This window comes from Sarcophilus harrisii, chromosome 1, assembly GCF_902635505.1.
Source record: "Sarcophilus harrisii chromosome 1, mSarHar1.11, whole genome shotgun sequence".
NCBI lineage: Eukaryota > Metazoa > Chordata > Mammalia > Dasyuromorphia > Dasyuridae > Sarcophilus > Sarcophilus harrisii.
This window is the reverse complement of record NC_045426.1, coordinates 145,983,494-146,004,472: the sequence shown is the minus strand read 5'-3', so window position 1 is coordinate 146,004,472 and position 20,979 is coordinate 145,983,494. Positions and strand designations below refer to the sequence as shown.

The 20,979-nt window shown below is 32.8% G+C and overlaps 1 protein-coding gene across 2 annotated transcripts in view; it reads right to left on the bottom strand.

The window, feature by feature from the left end:
• MAP3K1 (mitogen-activated protein kinase kinase kinase 1) overlaps positions 1-20,979 on the bottom strand; it is a 69,448-nt gene that overhangs the window by 23,713 nt on the left and 24,756 nt on the right. For both annotated transcript variants that reach the window (XM_031965235.1, XM_003759374.4), the window contains exons 2-3: positions 3,681-3,831; positions 401-604 (exon numbers count right to left, since the gene is read on the bottom strand). In XM_031965235.1, the coding sequence (XP_031821095.1) occupies positions 401-604; positions 3,681-3,831 (355 nt within the window). The remainder of the gene's footprint in view (positions 1-400; positions 605-3,680; positions 3,832-20,979) is intronic.

Here is a 20,979-nt window from a genome sequence, read left to right as displayed (position 1 = left end):
CTGCATTAAAATTTGTAGTCATTTATCATTATTAATAGATGAAATATGACCTTCTAATATGTCCAAGAACAGAGTTATAGCAATCTCTATATGTAGGACACAAGGATAATAGGCACTAGTCTTTTCTTTGGGAAATATTTTATCTTAACTGTCCTTTCTTATAACTTCTTTATTACTGTTAATGACATTTAGCAAAAGTACAAGACAAATAGTACAATTCAGTACAAGTTCTTAGTGCTTACCTTACCTTTAGTTCTTACCTTTTCAATATGCAATTTCCTTCTCAAATTCTAATTTCTCAACATATTATTAATTATGCTTTTATAAAGAATTATTCCCACATGGATTATATATAACTAAAGATTCAAGTAAATTAATATTTAGTGAAATATTTACTTACAGGCACTGGAGATACTCTTTTTCTTCTTACCCCAGGAGATTCTGATTTAACAGTACGATTTGAAGAAGAAGAGCTACTTGGAGAAGGACTTCGCCTTCCTTTTGGAGTAGGTGAAGAAGTATTTGTATGCCCTTCAGTTTGAGATTCTGGTGTTAACTTGTTGATTTCAGAACCATCTCCTTTGACAGGAATTGGTTTTACTACCTGCACAGAAAGTATTCAATACATTTTGATTACTTAAAAACAACAACAACAAAAAAAAACCAAGAAGCAAAAACTGGAAGACACAGGTTTAATGATAAAATTCTGTATAAATAGGAATTTTGGATATTTAATAAACTCCTATACCATGGATAATAAAGATTTGCCCTACTACTACTACAATACTACTACTAATAATAATACTACTACTAGTAGTAGGGGGAAAATACTACTAATACTACTAATAATAAAAAGACCATTTTTAATGCTTTCTTGGATCTTCTATTACTTATTTTGAATTACATATGGCAAATACTTCTTTCAAATGAAGACTAAAATGCAGTACAAAAAAAAGTCGATTAGTACTCACAATTTGGCCTAAATTAATTTATACAATTTGATTTCAAACTCTCCAGAAGATAGACCATGTTTTTATTTATTTTGCTCCCACAGTCTAACATTTAGTATATAATACTAGTAAATGCTGAAGAAATACAAAGTTAAGACCAGGTAAATGGAGCATTATAAAAACTAACAGTTCACTTCCGTGACATAACATTTTTTCTCTTTAAAAAATTTAATTGCAAAATGTTTTAAGACTTTTGTCTTCTTTGCATCCCCAGCATTTAACCATGCTGCCTGGCACATAAAGGATGCTTAATAATAATAAATTAATAAGCATTCTCAACTTGCTATTAAAGATCTCTCTCTTGATTGATAATTACTAACATTTTGGGGGGTATGGAGATTCAGTTACAAATATACGTAATTCAGTACAAATACAAATACACTGACAAATAATTGTCAGTTAAGTCAGAGGTTTGTGTCGTGGACCCAGGCAAAGAATTCTTGATTTACATGGTTTACATAGGTGATCATTTGTCACCTGTATAAATATCCCTGATATTGTAGGAGACTAAGGTGTTATATCAAATTAACAAAAAAATCCCTTTCAACTCAGTATATGATGTAATCTGTAGCTCTAAGACCACAGGATTCGTCAAGTTAATAAGCATTTATTAAGTGCCCACTCAACATAGTAAGCACTGAAAGAGATCATGGAGTTCATTTTGTCAAACAGCTTCCAATTTTTTTTTGTCTCAGGACTACTCTTAAAAACTGACCTTAAATAGCTTTTGTTTATGTGGATTATAGCTACTGATATTAGCCATATTAGAAATTAAAACATCTTAGTCTTAAATAGTTTAATAGTTAAGCAGTTTTACCTTCAAAGATCCCCTGAAACAGTTACTGGCATTCTCCAAAGTCCTTGGAGTACACTTCAAGTACTTCCCATCTACTCTCATCTCTATTTTAAAAGTTAAGAAAACTGAAAACCCATTTGTTCAAGGACACAAAATCAGGAGAAGAGCTGGGATTCTGAGCCCGGGTCCTCTGACTTAACATTCAGGTCTCTTTCTATTACAAGACTCTGACAAACACCTTGCTAAATCAAGATGCACCAGGCTTGGTTAGCAGAAGATTCAAGGCAGGATGAATCCAAGTTTTCCAATTTTGAGGTCAACTCCCTATTGGCTACATTATGCTGTCATACTATTTGGAGACAGCACTGCTCCCTTTTCTCTGTACAAACTAGCTTTTAAAAAATTATGGCTAAATTGCAATCCCCAAATGATTTTCCTTAAGTGAGGAAATTACTGGGCACATTTATTTCAGTAGAGAATGGGGTAGAGGATAAGACAGGAGATACTCCTAATTTTTTTGATATGGAAGGAAAGAATTAAGTCTTAGAAGGGGAATGCAGAAAACAGATTCCTGTGGTGTAGGGGAGAGAGAGGATGGTAGGAGAATTAACAAGGATTTCTGTTTTTGTATAATCAAGATACATTAAAAAAAAAAAAAAAAAACTAAATGTGCAAACATTGGTGTTGCTTTCAGAATCTGAGTATGGTTATTTATTCACTAGAGGTTCTTAACCTGAAGTCCATGACCTTGCTTAAAAAAATCAGTTTTGCACCCGTATTTCATATAAATGGTTTTTTTCATAATACTATGTATTATATTTTGTGCATTTAAAACCATTACTCGGGGGCAGCTGAGTGGCACAGTGGATAGAGCATCAGCCTCGAAGTCAGGAGGAACCGAGTTCAAATCTGGCCTCAGACACTTAACATTTCCTAGCTGTGTGACCCTGGGCAAGTCACTTAACCCCAATTGCCTCAGCAAAAAACAAACAAACATTACTTTGAGAAGGAGGCTGCTAAGCTCTATACTGCCTAAAAGGAGCCCCTGGCATGTACCCAGGTATATACCTGTCCTGCCTACTATTTAATTTTCAATGTGAATATTTACACTTTGGAAATAACAAATGCTACAAATCAGGGCTTGATTTCTTTTGTTGACTTTCTAGCTGCATACTTTTTTTTTTTTTTGGATTGTATTAGTTGTTAAACCAGCATGCCACTTGCCCACACTACCCGTCCACATTTCTAAAAGATGGCTAATATTAAGCCATATAATATTAAATATTAAGTTTGAGCATATAACAGAAGACAAATTTCAACATATTGTCCCCAATGTTTGTTTTGAAAAAAAATTTTTAAATGGAAATTATATATGAAATTTTGTTTTTCCTTCATTAATAAACAATATTCACTAAACGCTTAAGGAAGATCAATGATGGCTTAGACTAGTTTTATTTTTTTTCTATTCAGCAAGCGCGCATTTAGGGTTAAGTCACATTATTAGGCTGTTTCTCAAGAATCTACAGGTCTGTTCTGATCTTGGCATCCACACAGATAGTTCTTGGAATTAAGATTTAAGAGATCCATTATAATTTCAGAAAAAATACACAATTTCACATATTAAGAAAAGAGAAACAGACTCCAATGAAAAAAATGTATTTCAAATGTTGACATTAGAGGGCAGTATTGTTTCTAATTTAAAGTCAGAAAGCTATTATGATCAACAACCAATAAACTACTCCAGTTAAAATTTCCTAAATATTTGCTTTATTTTGTATACAAATTATCACGGATCCAACTATAATAAAAGGGAAAAAACAGACTACAAGATTACTTAATTTTCCAATTACACAAAGGTAAGTTATTCTACTTACCACAGGGCCTCTCCTACTCCTCCTTTCCAGCCATTCATGTTTCCAGGCTGGCATACATGTGGCCTTGAGTTTTTCCCTGATCATTCGTTCTTCTGGGCGGTCATCCATTTTCTGCAATCCCTTGAGAGTTTCTTTATTCTCCATATCTCGACTAAAATAGAAAAAAATGCATTTCATTTTTGATGATACTTTCCAGGCATAAAATGCATATGTCTTAACTACCTAGTTGTTTAGGGCTATGGAGCAGAAAATACTGAAAACTGTCACTTATTTATGTAGATTTTGTGTTCATGAGAAATTCTATTTACTGGGTATTTGTTATGTGCCAGGAATGTGCTAAACTTTGGGGTCACAAAGAAAATCCCTTGTGCTCAAGGAACTGGGCGGGGGTCGGGGGGGGTAACTTTAGATTGAAGCTGAGAAACTAGCAGTGGGAGAAAATGGTAAAGGTCTCCTCCTCTATGGAGATAGTAGGATGTGCAGCCAAGTTTCTAAGGATGCCAGGAAAACATTTTAGGCATGAGGGGGACAGAAAGTAAAAAATTTCTGACGATAGATGGTTTTGTACAAAATCAATCCTAGTACACCTACATCTAGCACTATATTTATCATATCATTTATAAAGATCATATAGTTTCTTCTTTTGTCAAGAAGTTAACCTTGATTAACCTGAAGGTTCTCTTTCAGTTCCAAATCTTATTAATCTAAGTATCTACAATCTGATGTAGACAGTGAAAACGTACACAGATATTTTTAAAAATAAATTTAGAGAAGAAACTACAAAAAGGTCAACAGATGAAAATGCCATTTTTTCAAATGATTTACACAATAACAGCTGACATATAAATGATACTCTCACTTAATCATCATAGCCCAGTAAAGTCCATACCACTGTCTCCTATTTTACAGAAGAGAAACCCATTCTAAAGAGATTGTTATTTGTTCATGGTCAGACAATCTGTCAGAGGCAAAATCTGAAGGCAACTATCTCTACTTATATGTCCAATGCTCTCTGTGTACTATTGCTTCAAACCACTTATCTGATTAGGAGAAGTTAAGTTTTAAGTCAAACAGAAACACATAATTATTTAACTGAGTATTAAACAGGCAACATAGAAGAGCAGAAAGAACATGAGACTTCGAGTCAGGAGATCTGGACATTTATCAGCTTGGTTCCTATAAAACATGTCACAATCTCTCTGAGCCTGAGGCTCTTCTGTAATGGGATAACTTACTACTTGCTTTATGGGCTTGTCTGTGAAGAAATCAGTGTGTGAGGGTAAACTGGTAGTAATACAACAGAAGCAAAGCACTTATGATGTTTGCAATTACACAGTACTTTTTGGTCTGAATATTTTTGTTGGAGAGCATTTCAAATAAAAAACCACTCATTGGCTTAAATGAGAAAATAACGCAGTTCATCTAATAAAATATTCTCAACTTATTTCATAATATATATTGTTTAAAAACCACATTCTCCTTCCTAGTACATTCAACAATTTTCCTGTTCTATTTAGTAGTCTTTAAAGTTACTATAGTATTAAGATAAATATAAAATCACCACAGTCTCAAATAGATTTGAGAAAACTTTTTGGTACATTTTAATTACATTTTAAAGTCATATTTAGTTCATAAGGTGATAGCATCCATGTCACTTGTTGATGTGCATGAGATCATCATAAATGCTAACTATCTGAGCCATTATAAAAGTCTAAATCACTGTAGAAAAAGCAACAGCTACAAAGAAGTAACGAACTGGCAGTAAAATGAAACACAAAAGCAAACACACAACTCTGTGGAAATATTGTCTCCCTAAAATGTAAAAAGCATTTTCCAAGATTTTTCCAACTGATCACAACCTTCACTGAGCGGGAAACACAATCTAAGTTTCTTCCAGTCCTAAATCCTCATGATTTTAATTAAGACAATCTAATAAACTTTTATGTAACAATAGTTTATTTAAACAGTGCTGAAAAGAAAATAAGTCATACTAAATCCTCATGTAACTACATTCTTTGGAATTTCTAGGGCTTTAAATCTTATGCATAAATTGACAGGCAAGCAAAAAACTTGAATAAAGGATGAGAAAAGTTCAATAATGTAGATACTGTCTTCTAGAATATTAAATAAAATATCAACCATGTAGAATATAGACTTAATTTCCTATATTGCCTCAAAATTTGGTTTTTCATAGTAATGTACCAAATTTGCAAGACCAAATGTGTCACTGATGAATGGGCTTACCTTGGGGTCCATGGACCAAGGAATAAATGGATAAAACTTGGATTTAAAAACTCACACATTTATTTCACTAAGCTCTAATAGAAATGTATGAATGTAGACAACAAAACATTATACTACAGCTGGTGGATCTATTCTTTTCCTTTAATCAAAAATACTGGAATTACTAGACCCAAGATATTAGATGATAACCCTTCTCATTTAGACTTTATTTCAATATAATTAATTTCCTTTGTAATCTTATGCATTTTATGTATTTAAAATATCCTGAAATGAGGTCCATAGAATTTACTGTCAGGGGATTCATGAGCCTAACCTATATAAGTGGTTAATACATGAGTAAGTGGTTATACATGATTAAGTCAGTCTTGGCAAATGACGCACAAATAAGCACCTGCAGATACAGGGGGGAAAAGTAGAATCTGGATACATCCTGGTGTTAATTCTTTTTAACAGTGATAGGATAGGAGAAGGGGAGAAAACAACATTCCAGGAATCAGAAGACCTGGATTCTGGTCCTAACTAATCCATTCCATTCAACAAGCATTTACAAATACCTTCTATGTGCAAGAGATACCAAGAAAATAAATAGTTCCTGACCTCAAGGAACTTATAGTTTCTGGGAGGTAAGTATAAGCAGGAGGGGGCAAAAATACATGAGCATATATGTATTAATTGGGGGGAAAAAAGAGAACATTGACAACCAGAGACTTTAGATAAGACTTCTCATAGGAGACAGCTTAAATGCTGAGGCTGGAATAAAGACAGTGATTATTATATATTACAGAGGTGACCAGAACTAGAGGTACATTTTGAGTCCCAGGAGACAGTCTATGCAAAATCATGGAGGAAAAGAGAAACAAGTTGGGAGAAGAGCAAAAGTAGGCTGACCAGTTTGACTGAAATCTAATGAACACATGAAGGAGAATAATATGCATATAAGCCTGGAAAGCTGAGGAGCTTGTGAAGGTCTCTACTCAAAAATGAGGCTTGACAGATGATCTTTGCAACTATGGGGAGCATGAATTAAAGAGCAGAGACCCCAGAAACCAGAAGACCAAGGGGAAGCTGTCATAATAGAGTGGTCGCTAACAGATGTGAGATTTGATGTGGAGTAGAAGCCACAAGACCTGACAGCTTTATCTGTCTTTAAATAAGACCCAAATCAAATCATAGAAACAAAATAAAATTTTCCCTCTTTTGGGTATTTAAGAAAAAATGCTATTTCAAAAACTTCCTAATTTGATCCAAATCATCAGGGGAAGCTTAATTTTTTATTTTATACACTGCTTCTTTTTTGTTGTGATCTTAACAACTAAGAGCTAAAACTCAATTAAATGACTGAAAATTCCATGGAAGATAAAGCAGCTCAAATTCACAAAGCATATCAAGTATTTTTTTTTTTTTTTTTGGCCATATGTAAGTTAGCTGCATTTACCAAAAATTGGACAAATTATTCCTTTAAAAAATACCCTAAGTCAACAGTCCACATGGGATTATTTTTCTCTAGTAACAATTTTAAAAAGCCAAACAAGTATTTTTAATTTAAGCATGAAAAATTTTAAATCCCATACAGTTACAAAAGCTTTCCCCAAAGATAGAATAACATTAGAATCCACGAAAATTGTATTATAGAGTTAATTTAGTCTTTATCTTTGTCCTGTTCCTATTGTCCTATTCAGAGCAAAAAGTTTTCCTGCTTTTATTTTTTAAAAAATTTATAATTAATCAAATAAAACAACAGTAAAATGTTACTATTGTTAAAAATAGAATACTTCTGTAATGTCTAATAGAGATAGCTGTTTAAATTACTTCTCTATTTCTACAACTTCTTAAGTATGTTTCTTAAATGATTTCTTGTTAAGCACTAAAAGGTATTATCTAGTATTTGATAATATGGAAATATGGATGACAGACTACTTTCTTTCACCAAGGAAGGGAAATGTTCTCCTTAATCAAATATTCTTGATAACAGAGCTATATCCAGATGTGCACTACCAATTAAGACTGCATAAGATCTGGATCTGGATCAAGTAACATTGAAAATAGAATAAGATAAAATCTCTCTGAAAGGGAAAAATGTAGATATATACAAAAATAATTGAACAACCAAATAAAATACATATTTACTATAAAAATAAGATTGAATGCTAATTCAGTAGGAAAACAAATACTTTTATATTAATTTTATCTAGATTTTAAAAGTAATTACAAGATTTTTTTATCTATAGCTCTCCCAATTAATTTTTGTTAATATATTTTCTTTTACTTCTAATTAGATTTCGATAAGTTTTCATTATGAAATAATTCAACATACATACATTTTTAAAAAATAGTTACAACATAAAATTCATCTGAAGTAATAACCACAGGTCGAGAATATCAAGGTTAATTAATTTTTTTTTTAAAATGGGGCCTACAATACCAAATTTCAAACTATACCTTGAAGCTGTAGTTATCAAAACAAATTGGTAGTAAATAAAGTTAGAGTTAGTTGGTGGAACAACTTATGTGCACAATATAAAGAAAAAAGTAAGCATAGTAATAATCTAGAATTGAATAAATCAAAAAATTCTGGTTACTGGGACAAGAATTTACTATTCAATAAAAATTATTAGGAAAACTGGAAAGCAGACTGGCAGAAACATAAATAGATCACCATCATAAATTGTATATATCAAGATAAGCTCCAAATGGATAAAAGATGACATCAGAAATAAATTAGTTGAAGCAAGGAAGCAATTACTTGTTGAGTCTAGGAGAAAGAGAAATTCACAAGTAAAATGGATGATTTTGATTACAAAAATTTTAAAAGGTTCTCCAAAGACAAAACCAGCACAACTAAAAATTAGAAGAGCAAAAAAACCGGGTAAAACAATCTTTGCTGCATATTTATCTAATAAAGGACTTTACATAAAATATACAGGTAATTGAGTCAAATTTGTAAGAATTGATATCTAATCAGAGTTTTCAGAGGAAATCCAAGCTATCAAAAGCCACATAAAAATGCTTTAAAACTATCAGTATTTAGAAAAATACTCGTTTAAATAATTCTGAGATACCAACTCAAACCTATCAGATTGGTTAAACTGACAAAAAACTCCGGAAAATCACAAATGCTGGGAGGGACTATGAAAAAAATAGGTACTTTATTGTATTGTTAATGGATCTGTGAACACTTTAACCATTCTAGAAAGCAAATTGCAACTCTGCCCCAAAAGCAATTAAATTATATATACCCAACAATGCTGCTATGAGGTCTACATCCAAAAGAGATCCAAGAAAAAGGAAAAGGACTTTTATGTTCAAATCTATTTATGCAGCTCTTTTTGAGTTGGCAAAGACTGGAAACTGAAGAGATAGCTATCCATTGGGGAATGGAGGAACAAATTATAGTATCTGAATGTGATGAAGTACATTAATAAGCTGGAAAAAAAAAAAAAAATGATGGTTTCAAGAAAAGCCTGCCAAGACTTGTATGAACTGATGCAAAGTAAAACAAGCAGAATCAAATAATCAACCTTGAAAGACTACTTAGTAACTCTTAACTCTGATCAGGATGACCAACAAAAATTTGCAAAGGATTCATAATGAAATATGCTATCTACCTCTACCAGAGAAATGGACTCAGAATACAGTTTGAGAAATACTTTCTTTTCTTTTTTAATTTCTTGGCAACGGTAAATCAGGAATTTGTTTTGTATGACTGTATCTGTTTGCAATAGAGAAGAAAATGTATAACTGAAAATAAAAATAAATTTAAAAATTTAAAAGACAAAAATCCAGTATAATGAATTATATTTAAAACTTTTCCATATGAAAGAACAAAAAGAATCTACAGAGCTATTAATCATTTGTCTATAAACTAATGGAAGAAGTACTTAACTTTGGGACTTCATGGAAAGAATCCTAAGATCTGGACTTTCATTTATTAGCCATGGAACCGTGAGTAAGTCATAGCCTCTCAATCTCAGCTCTCTGTTCTTCAAAAAAGATATTATATCTCCCAACACCAGGCATTTTCACTAGCTATCTCCCATATCTTCAATTTTCTCCCTTCCCATTTTCCACTTCCTGGCTCCCTTCAAGTTCCTTGTCTCTGTCCTCAAAAACTAAAAACTAGTTAGGAAATCAAGACAAACTTGAAATTTTTATGTTATTTTTAAAGGCTCCCCCCCCCGCCCTAATTATGACTATAATTCAGACTAAGGAACTCCCCCTTTCCTTACTATATTTCATGTTCAACTTCCAGTTGCCCCTATACCTGGAGAACTCTCCCACTCCCACTCCCACTAGTGACCTCCCTCCCTCGCTTTCTCTGAATCCCAACTAAAATCCCACCTACTTCAGGAAACCTTCCTCAATCTCTCTTAATTTCAGTGCTATCTCTCTGTTAATTCTTTTCTATTCATCCTCTAAGTAGCTTGCTTTGTACATATTTGTTTACATATAATCTCCTACATTAGACTGCAAGCTTTTGGTAGGCAAAGACTGTCTTTTGTCTCTTTTTTTATATCCCTAAGACTTAGCACAGTGCCTAGTGCACATTAGATGCTTTACTATTATTTATATTTCAGGATGATTTTTCCATTGAACTAAAAAGACTTCAAATAAAGAACACAGCAGTCATATTTTATAGAAGTCTATTAACAAATTATTGGCAAAATCCATATGCTATAAATATCCAATTCAATAAGAACTATGAATCCTCAGCTAATTTTGCATAGTCACTTTCTTGTGCACTTTATTATGGCAAGTGTAAGCAGGATGATAACATATTTCCAATGAAAGGTTGGGAGGGACCAAAAAAAAAAAAAAAGAGATAGAACAAAAAAATAAAACTGCTATTTAGAAGATAAGGTGGAGATGAATATATAATATACTTATTAGTGAAAAACAGATCCTAAACATGCTGTTGACTGAATTCTTATACAGTAATGACAGAATCATAGGCAATATAAAACCAAAGTCTGAGATTAGTTTTAATAATTGCATTTAGAATAAAAATCTCCAACTAGGAAGCTCCCTAATGAAAGCCACTGCAGAATCTGCAGAAAAGAGAAAACAAGAACAACTTAATTCTATAAGGGCTATAAATAAAGGAAAACAATTTTGAAAGTCTTAAATGATTTGATCAATGCAAAGACCAATCATGATATTTGTGGCAGAGAAGAGAGTTTCTCTTTTAAATTTTTTAAAAATAAAAACAGCATTTTATTTTTTAAAAATATATGCAAAGTTGGTTTTCAACATTCACCCCTGTAAAATCTTGTGTTCCAAATTTTCTTTCCTCCCTTCCTCCCTCTCTCTCCTAGACAGCAAGCAATCCAATATAGGTTAAACATGTGCAATTCTTCTAAACATATTTCCACATTTATCAATGCTGCACAAGAAAAAGCAGATCAAAAAGGGAAAAAATGAGGGAAAAACAAAACAAACAAGCAAGCAAACAACAAAAAGGTGAAAATACTATGTTATGATCCATGTTCAGTCCCCATAATCCCCTCTCTGGATGAAGATTGGAATTGGCCTGAATCACCTCATTGTTGAAAAGAGCCACATCCTACATGAATTGATGCTAAATGAAATAAGCAAAACCAGGAGATCATTATAAGCAGCAATAGCAAGATTATATAATGATCAATTCTAATGGATATGGCTCTTTTCAATATTGAGGTGATTCAGGGCAGTTCCAATGGTCTTGTGATGGAGAAAGCCATCTGCACTAAAAAAGAGGACTATGGGGACTAAGTGTGGATCAATCACAACATAGTATTTTCACTCTTTTTGTTGTTGTTTGTTTGCCTTTAGTTTTCTTTCTTATTTTTTTCCCTTTTAATCTGATTTTTCTTGTGCAGCATGATAATTGTGGAAATATGTATGGAAGAATTGAACATGTTTAACAAATTTTGGCTTACCTACCATCTAGGGGAGGAAGTGGGGAGAAGGGAGGAAAAAAATTTGGAACACAAGGTTTTGCAAAGATGAATGTTGAAAATTACCTATGCATGTTTTGAAAATAAAAAGCTTTAATTGAAAAGAAAAGAGCTAAGACCACCATAGAGGATCATCACATAATCTTGTTGCTGTACATGATTTTACAAACTTCATTTAAGTTCATGTAAGTCTCTCCAGGCCTTTCTGAAATCATCCCTGCTGATGGTTTCTTAGATAACAATAATATTCCATAACTCAGTTACCAGTTCCTTTGGTAGTGCTGCTACCAAACATTTTTGCACATGTGAATCCTTTTCCTTTTTTTTAATGATTTCTTTGGGATAAAGGCCCAGTAGATTCACTGCTGGATCAAAGGATAAACACAGTTTGATAGTCCTTTGGTCACAACAGAGAATTTAAAAGACATACAGAAGAGAGAAGGAAGTTCAGAAGGGGGCTAGGAACAAGAAGGGAAGTATTATATATCATGTTAGATTTAACAAAATTTTTTTAAAAAGTTGTACATAACAGATTTATAACTTCATATACAATCTTATTTTTCTATTTTTTATATTTGGATAAATTCATGTTTGTCAAGTTCATAGAAAAAAATTTAGCAAAAATAATGTATCAGATTCCAAGAAGTTGTTATGCAAAAATACAGAAACTATTAGAACCGATGAGTCAAAAAGGATTTTTAAAAATGGGAAACATATGAAAATTAATAAGGAAATAAAAATCCTGAAAGATTATAGCAATTTCAGGGAGGAGGGAAGGGAAATAATAAAGCAGTCATGGAGAAAAAGGAGTGAAGGTAAGAACAGAAACATTTTTGAAACAGTCAATACCTGTAGCACTTGGAGACAAAAATAGAAAGAGATAAGCAGACCAAAGATAGAACATTTATGTCAGCAGTTCTATGACTTGTTTGTTTCCCAAGACCAAGTAACAAATCTGACACTAGTGACACAAAAGATGTGATAGCAGAAGCTTAGTTTACTGAGTAGAAAATGAAGAATGGCAACTAGAATGAACTGGATAGTTTTTTGGTTGGAAGAACTGAAAATAGGAGATCAGACCTGTGATTATACTGAAATACACCAATGGACCAGTATTTTCAGCACTGGAAGGGAAGGGGTAAGGATATGGGGAAGTTCTCAACCAAAGAGCCAAGAACCCAAAGATTTAATGATGGTTAGGAAAGCTAAATATATCACAGAATATATATAAAATTTCAGAAATTTCCCCAAAATTATGAAAGGGGGGAGGAAGGAAAAAAGGAGAGAAATAAAGAGAAGATGTAAGTGGACAAATTACCTGCAATTAGAAATTAATTTGTTATAAAATTTCATTTAAGAAAAAAATTATTCCAGGCTATAGTTACCTGAAAATTTGGAATAATGTTATTCTTTCAGCATTATAAAAATGTATTTTTGTATATACATGTAATATAGTACATAAGGACCTCAATTTACCAAGAAATACAATATATCAGACAGGATCATGGACCCTCAAATAAAGAATACTCCATCATTTTGAACACTTTGCTAGGGAAAATATACCATGAGATCTTAACTTAGGAAAAAAATTTAAGTGCTGATGCTAAAAAATTTATCTTATTGTCACAGAAAATAGAGAATTACTCAAATGCAAACTCAATAGAAAGTTCTAAGTATGCATATTATGAAAATAGATTTCTAATCACAATCTCCTCCCAGTTTGAAGTATTTAAGAAATCAAATTGTAAGAGTACTATTTAAGCTGTAATCAAAGACAAGGGAATTAGATTTTCAAGAAGAAAGATTTAATTTTGGTATGAGAGAATCTAATATTTTTATCTATTCTAGAGCAACTCTTGTCTTTGCCAAAGTATCCTCTAGTTCCTAACCAGAATATTTCAGCCCTATAGTCTGAGCTGAAACTGACAGGTAAATGTTCTCTTCATGTATTCTTTTTCACAGTTCCAGGGGGAAGAGACTATTTCTGTTGATTTCTACTATTGCTAATTCTGTTCTCAACTTTATATTCTTTTATTTTACACTCTGCCCAAGTAAACTCACCCAATTCTTCACTATAAATGATTCCAGTCCAAAGGATGATAAATTAACATAATGGAATACTATTGTGTTATAAGAAACAACAAATAAGAATAAGATAACTAAAGTAGGAGAATAACCATTTGCATAATGTTTACTACACCTCTCAAAAACATACTCACTTTCCCCCCCCCACCCTTCTCATTTGACCTTGACCTGGGAGGCAGGTGTTATTATTATCATCCCCATTTTACAGTTGGGCAAACTGAGGCAAGCATCAATTACATAATTTGCCTAGAGTCACATGGTTATTAAATGTCTGAGGCCAAATTTGAACTTATCTTCAAGCCTAGTGATTTATCCACTGAGCCACCCAGGGGAATTAAGCAGAGTGTTTGCCTTTGTCTCTCTTTATATAAAAGAGACAAAATATGACTGAAACAACACAAATGAAAGGAAGCGTGAAACAACAGGAAATAAATGTTGCAAAATTACAAAAACAGACTAGGTTCCAAAGAGGACATGAGAAACACCTTGCCCTACTTCTTTGTAGAGGCAAGAGGTCCATAAATAGTAGAATATTACATACATTTTCAGTATTGCTGTATGCTCTTTTTCTCTGTTTTCCTTCTTTCCAAAATTCTTTGCTATATAGGATGATTCTCAGAAGGGATGTAGAAGAGAAATTTAAACAATGTAAAATGAAAGATTATTTTAAAAATTCAGTTTAGTAAATATTTATCCTTGTCATTCAGGTTTTACACACACACACACACACACACACACACACACACACCCTTTGACTTTCTTGTAATTCTTTCTTTATATATTTAGCACTTTCTATTATTTTCCATTGCCATAATCTTAAATTGGAGAACTGTGAAACAAGTCTCATCCCTACTTTAAAATCCACTCTGTACAACCCAGATGAATCTTCCTATATTATGGAATCACAGTACCAACAGTAAAAGGGGAAGGAGTGAGGGAGGGACCTTACAGATAGCCAAGTTACCACAGGGTGGCAAAGACACAGCTGAGCTACAAAATTTCAGTAAGGTCTGAAACAGATTAAAATGTAACTGGGAAATGTTTCTAACACAATAAAGAAAAATGCAGCATAGATAATGTTAATTTTTGGTATCCTAACTTTTGGGGGTTGTTTTCTATTTGAATCTGACACCACTGAGTCAGACTGATAGTAAAAATAAACAAACAAAACCTCAGTAATTTCCTCCATTAAAACCCTCTCAACACTCATTATTTAGGAGATAAATTGCAAATTCCTTACTTAGTGAAGCACTCAAGTTTTTCTATGATATGGGTACAATTATCTTCTTGGCCTAATCTTTTGCTATTCTCCCCCTTTAAGCTCCTCCTCAGAATCTATTTACTGACATCTTAGCAAATCTAAGTCCTTGAAGGTTTCCATATTTTTATTTATACTGAATAGTGATCTTTCCTGATGAGCAATGCTACATATATGGACTGATAAAGCACTTATTATGAATGATATTCATCTTGTCCTGTTGTTTTCATGTGCAGGTATTGTCTCTTTAACTAGACTTCAAATTTCTTGATGGCAGCATCTATATATTCTCTGTCTCTGTCTTACATGGTATTTAGGATAGCCTCAATACCTGATCTATTTTGGTGTTCAGTAAATTTGAAGTATATATAATCACACTCTACATGTAATTCTGTATGAAACAAATTAGTAAAGGAGAGGGACAAAAATTGATTCATTCACTAATCCTCAATTTAATTTTGTCTAGAAGTCAAGAAAACTTAATGGCTGGCATGGAGAAGAAAAAGACCGTTGTCTTACTTCGTTTTACCTCAGTAACAAAATAGAACACGTCCAAGAACTCCAACAAGTCCAAGTTTGTCATTATTAATCCGAGAAATGCAAATTAAGACAACTCTAAGATACCACTACACACCTGTCAGATTGGCTAAGATGACAGGAAAAAATAATGATGATTGTTGGAGGGGATGCGGGAAAACTGGGACATTCATTGATGCATTGTTGGTGGAGTTGTGAACGAATCCAACCATTTTGGAGAGTAGTTTGGAACTATGCTCAAAAAGTTATCAAACTGTGCATACCCTTTGATCCAGCAGTGTTACTACTGGGATTATATCCCAAAGAGATTATAAAGAAGGGAAAGGGACCTGTATGTGCACGAATGTTTGTGGCAGCCCTTTTTGTAGTGGCTAAAAACTGGAAACTGAATGGATGTCCATCAGTTGGAGAATGGTTGAATAAATTGTGGTATATGAAAATTATGGAATATTACTGTTCTGTAAGAAATGACCAACAGGATAATTTCAGAAAGGCCTGAAGAGACTTACACGAACTGATGCTGAGTGAAATGAGCAGGACCAGGAGATCATTATATACTTCAACAACAATACTATATGATGACCAGTTCTGATGGACCAGGCCATCCTCAGCAACGAGATCAACCAAATCATTTCCAATGGAGCAGTAATGAACTGAACTAGCTATGCCCAGAAAAAGAACTCTGGGAGATGACTAAAAACCATTACATTGAATTCCCAATCCCTATATTTATGCACACCTGCATTTTTGATTTCCTTCACAAGCTAATTGTACAATATTTCAGAGTCTGATTCTTTTTGTACAGCAAAATAACGTTTTGGTCATGTATACTTATTGTGTATCTAATTTATATTTTAATATATTTAACATCTACTGGTCATCCTGCCATCTAGGGGAGGGGGTGGGGGGGTAAGAGGTGAAAAATTGGAACAAGAGGTTTGGCAATTGTTAATGCTGTAAAGTTACCCATGTATATATCCTGTAAATAAAAGGCTATTAAATAAAAAATAAAAAAAAGAGAGAGAGAGATAGGCAAACAGATATTATTACTTCCCATTTTACAGATCAGGAAAATGAAGTTCAAAATGCCTATATTTAGAACTTGAGTCCAGTACATGGGAATGGAAGGCACAAGCATTCATTAAACACCCATTCTGTTCCACGAACAGAGAGAAGCTAGGTGGTGCAGTGGATGAAATGCTGGACATGGAGGCAGGAAGACAAACCTGGTCTCAGATATGACCCCAGATTTACTAGCTGTGTGATACTATCTGTGTGATCTTGGATAAGTCACTTACCCCTGTTTGCCTCAGTTTTCTTATCTATAAAATGGAGAAGAAAATGACAAGCCGCTCCAGTATTTTTGCCAAGGAAACCCCAAATGGGGTCAAGAAGAGTAGTATATTACCGAAATGATTGACAGCAACAACATTGCCCCAGGTACTATTCTAAGATCTTTACAGATATTACTGATTTGATCCTTCCTCACAGTAGATTTGTACATTAGTTTCCATTATCATCCCCATTTTACAGATGAAGAAAATGAGTTATACAGAAATTAAGTGTCTTGCCTAGGTTCTTAAAAAAAAAAAAAAAAACAAGTCCAAGTTTGGGTCTTCCTTAATGATAGAGATGAAGAAAGCCTTAAAAGTCGACTAGTGTAATTGTTTCATTTCACGGAAAAGGCAACTGAAGCCCATAGAACTTACGTGATTTTTCCAGGCTCTTATAGGAAATAAGGGGCAAAGTGAGGACCTGAATATAAATCCTTTGACTCTAAGCCAACAATCCTTCCACTGTGAAATCTGAAGAAATATGGACTCTAAAACAGGAAGAGCTGTCTCTAGAGTGAGCCAAAAGGGCACTCAGTTTACATCAGTCAAGAATGCATTTTGTCTGTGATATGTAGGACCACTGGTTGGGGACCACAAGGGCTCAATACAGACCACCTAGTACAATTGTCTCATTTTATAGATGAAAAATTTGAGACCAAACAAGGCAAAGTAACTGATTCAGGATCAAAGAGCTAGTATCTGAAACAGGATCTGAATTAGCACTCCAATATGCCTTGATGCCTCTAATACAACACTGCCACATGGACACATGCAAATCTCCTAACTTCAGAGTTTTTACTTCCTCATCTGAAAAATGAGAATCTCTGTATTCCAATCTCACAAGGTTTTTTTTTTTACAAGGTTGTTTTAAGAACGATATGAAATATGTATAAAGCACTTTATTAAGTGTCAATTGCATATATATATATATATATATATATATATATATATATATATATATATGTCAGGCAAGATCTTCAGCTGACATCCTACCTCTGACCATTTTTCCTTTTTAAAATAGATTTAATATACTTGTCTTTACATTGACTAGCTATCCCCCTATAATCCTTCCTGCCCAGAGACACATTGCTCATAACAAAGAATTTTAAAAAAGAAAAAAAGGAAAGAAAAACTTTTAGCAAAACAGATCAATACCTCACAATTCTATGCAATGTTCCATCCCACCCCCGCATTAGGGCCATGGTAATTTATTTTCTTAGCTATTTTCTTACTTCCAAAATGGGGACAACTTTGGTGCCTACTTTACAAGCTGTTGCTACGATCTAGTAATACATATATAAAGTGCTACACAAAACTTTGAAACATTGTATAAATGTTGGTAGGTGCTTTAATTATTACTAAAATATATTTTAATACAACTTTTTTTCCATGCAAAACTATACATCAAAAAGAATGGAGATTTCTTTGGTCAAAGATCTTTTTTTTTTTTCCTAAAGGAAGGTGCTGGGGGAAAATAAACAGTCATGCTATCTCTATTTTCTAAATAAACAACTCAGTTGAAAAAAAAAATCTAAAGAGTTCAAAAACTCTACTTCCTACAAATTTTTTGATGAATATTAGAGATTAAGTATAAGTATTAGAAGCAGTATGAGTGAGATTAGGAACTATAAGCACCTGTCATAAAAGACAATAGGAAATAAATGAAAAAGCACAGGATTCTGGAGAAGAGAAAATTAAACTGTAGTCCAGTCTCTACCCTTAATTAGCCAGCTAGACTTGGGCAACTCACCATTTCCCTAGTCTATAATATATGGAAAATGGAATAATTTGTGAATTTTCTTATGGCACCAAACTTCTATGAACCTATAATTTTGCCATAGAATACCTTTTATTTCTACTAGACAGCTTTTTGGAAAACATTTAAAATATTAAAAGTTTCATAAAATCCAAAATTTTTCCTAAATTATAAACTATGAAACATTTCATGCCAAATTTGAATAAAATATTATTTTAAAAATCCTATTAATTTAATTCAATATTTTTCAGATTCTATAGTTTTATAAGTTCAGGTTCTAAATAGTTGACCTTAGTATTTAAGCAGTAGGAAAACCCAGTAGGCAAAAAGTGTTAAGAGCTCTACTTTAAGCTCAAATTAGAATACTTTACATTTTAACTTAATGAAATGTTCAAGTAGCATAGAAAAAAAAATTATGTGATATCTAATGATAAATAATAACCATGCTTTTCCAATCCTCCACTTAATCATAAGACTTATCTTTTAAAGACAAGCTATAATTTTACATATAGTACTAAAAATGGCACAGATACCCAAAACAAATTAAAAGCTAGAATTTTTAGTTTTCTAAAATTATAGAATGTGAAATGAAGGCATTTTGGAGATAAATCAACCCCAAACCCAGCTTATTTTTTTTTTTTGGGGGGGGGAGGGGGTACAGAACCATATCAAAATTCTGTTAATTTAGAGATTGTTGTCAAATTCATTTAAGTCACTTTCAATATAAATTAAAAGCATATATCAGCCATCAAATGAATCACCACTAATTTATATACTCAAGCTAAGCATAACATGTAATTATGTAAACAAATCAGTCTTTAAAAGTTTGTTAAAAATTTGTGTATTAATAAATACATTTACTAATTATTGAAATTAATTAATATTGATATAAAAATGTATTAATAGTCGAAAGTAAACTATCAAAATCTATGCACTAAAATGCATTTTTATTATTGAACTACTCTGTTGCTGTCTTGTTAAGATTCAATTTTTTTCAATATTTTTCCAATACTTTACCTCACCTCCCCCTGATACAAATCATCATCTCAACCTTGGATTGCTGTAATAGAATTTTGGTTTGTCTTCTTGTCTCTCATATTATTTCCCTATTTTAGCCCATTTTCCACTCAGAAACCCAAGGGTCTTTTCTATAAAGTAAATATGATCATGTCATTTTCCTGTTCAATAAATGTCAAAGTTTCCTACAGTCTAGAGAAGAGATTTCAAATTTAAATAGAAAGGATTCCTTAAAGGAAGTATACTGACTTAATGAAGGGCATAAATTAAAAATGTTATATTTTACTCTTAATTATTTTATTAAGCATTTTCCAATTACACATTAATCTGGTTTGGCCTGCACTTTTGAATTCAGTAGTATCTAGTCCAAACACCTCAGGCCTACATGATAAAATGTAAAATTCTTTGCCATTTAAAGTCCTTCATAACCTTGTCTTTTTCCTGCATTCCATTCTTCTTCTAATTTACTATCCTACATGTACAATGCAATCCGGTGACTCTGGCCTCTTTACTACTCCTAGTACAAGGCATTTCCTTATTTCCAGGTACCTTCACAGCCTGTCCCCCATGCCTGGAATTTTCTCCCTCTTTCTCTTAAAATTTTGCTAAAGTTCCATCTGCAAGAGTCACTTCTAACCTTCCTTAATGTTAGTGCCTTCCCCCTGAGACCAAATCCAACTTACCCTGTATATCTTGCTTGTCATTATTATTAACTGCACATTGTTCCTCTTGTCAAGACTGTATGCTTCCAGGGGACGGGGATTGTTTTTTTGCATTTCTCTATCTCTAGGACAACACAATGCTTGACATGTTAGGAGTTTAAATGATTAATTTGAACTGATGCATTTAAGTCCTATTCTAGAGATGGCTAAAGAGAATTATAAAATCCCTTAACTTAAAATAATATAAAACTATGCAAAAGTAAACATGTAGACTTATTATTTTTTTATTCACCAAATCTCAGAATGTGAGAACTAAAAAGTACCTCAGAGGCCATCCAGCACAATTTATAAAAAAAAAAAAAAAAAAAAAAAAAGAATCTCTACTATAACATAATGAACAAGTAGTCATGCAGCCTCTGAAATGAAAAATTGAAAAATTTTTGTAGGCAAAACTGATGACCTCTCAAGGCAGT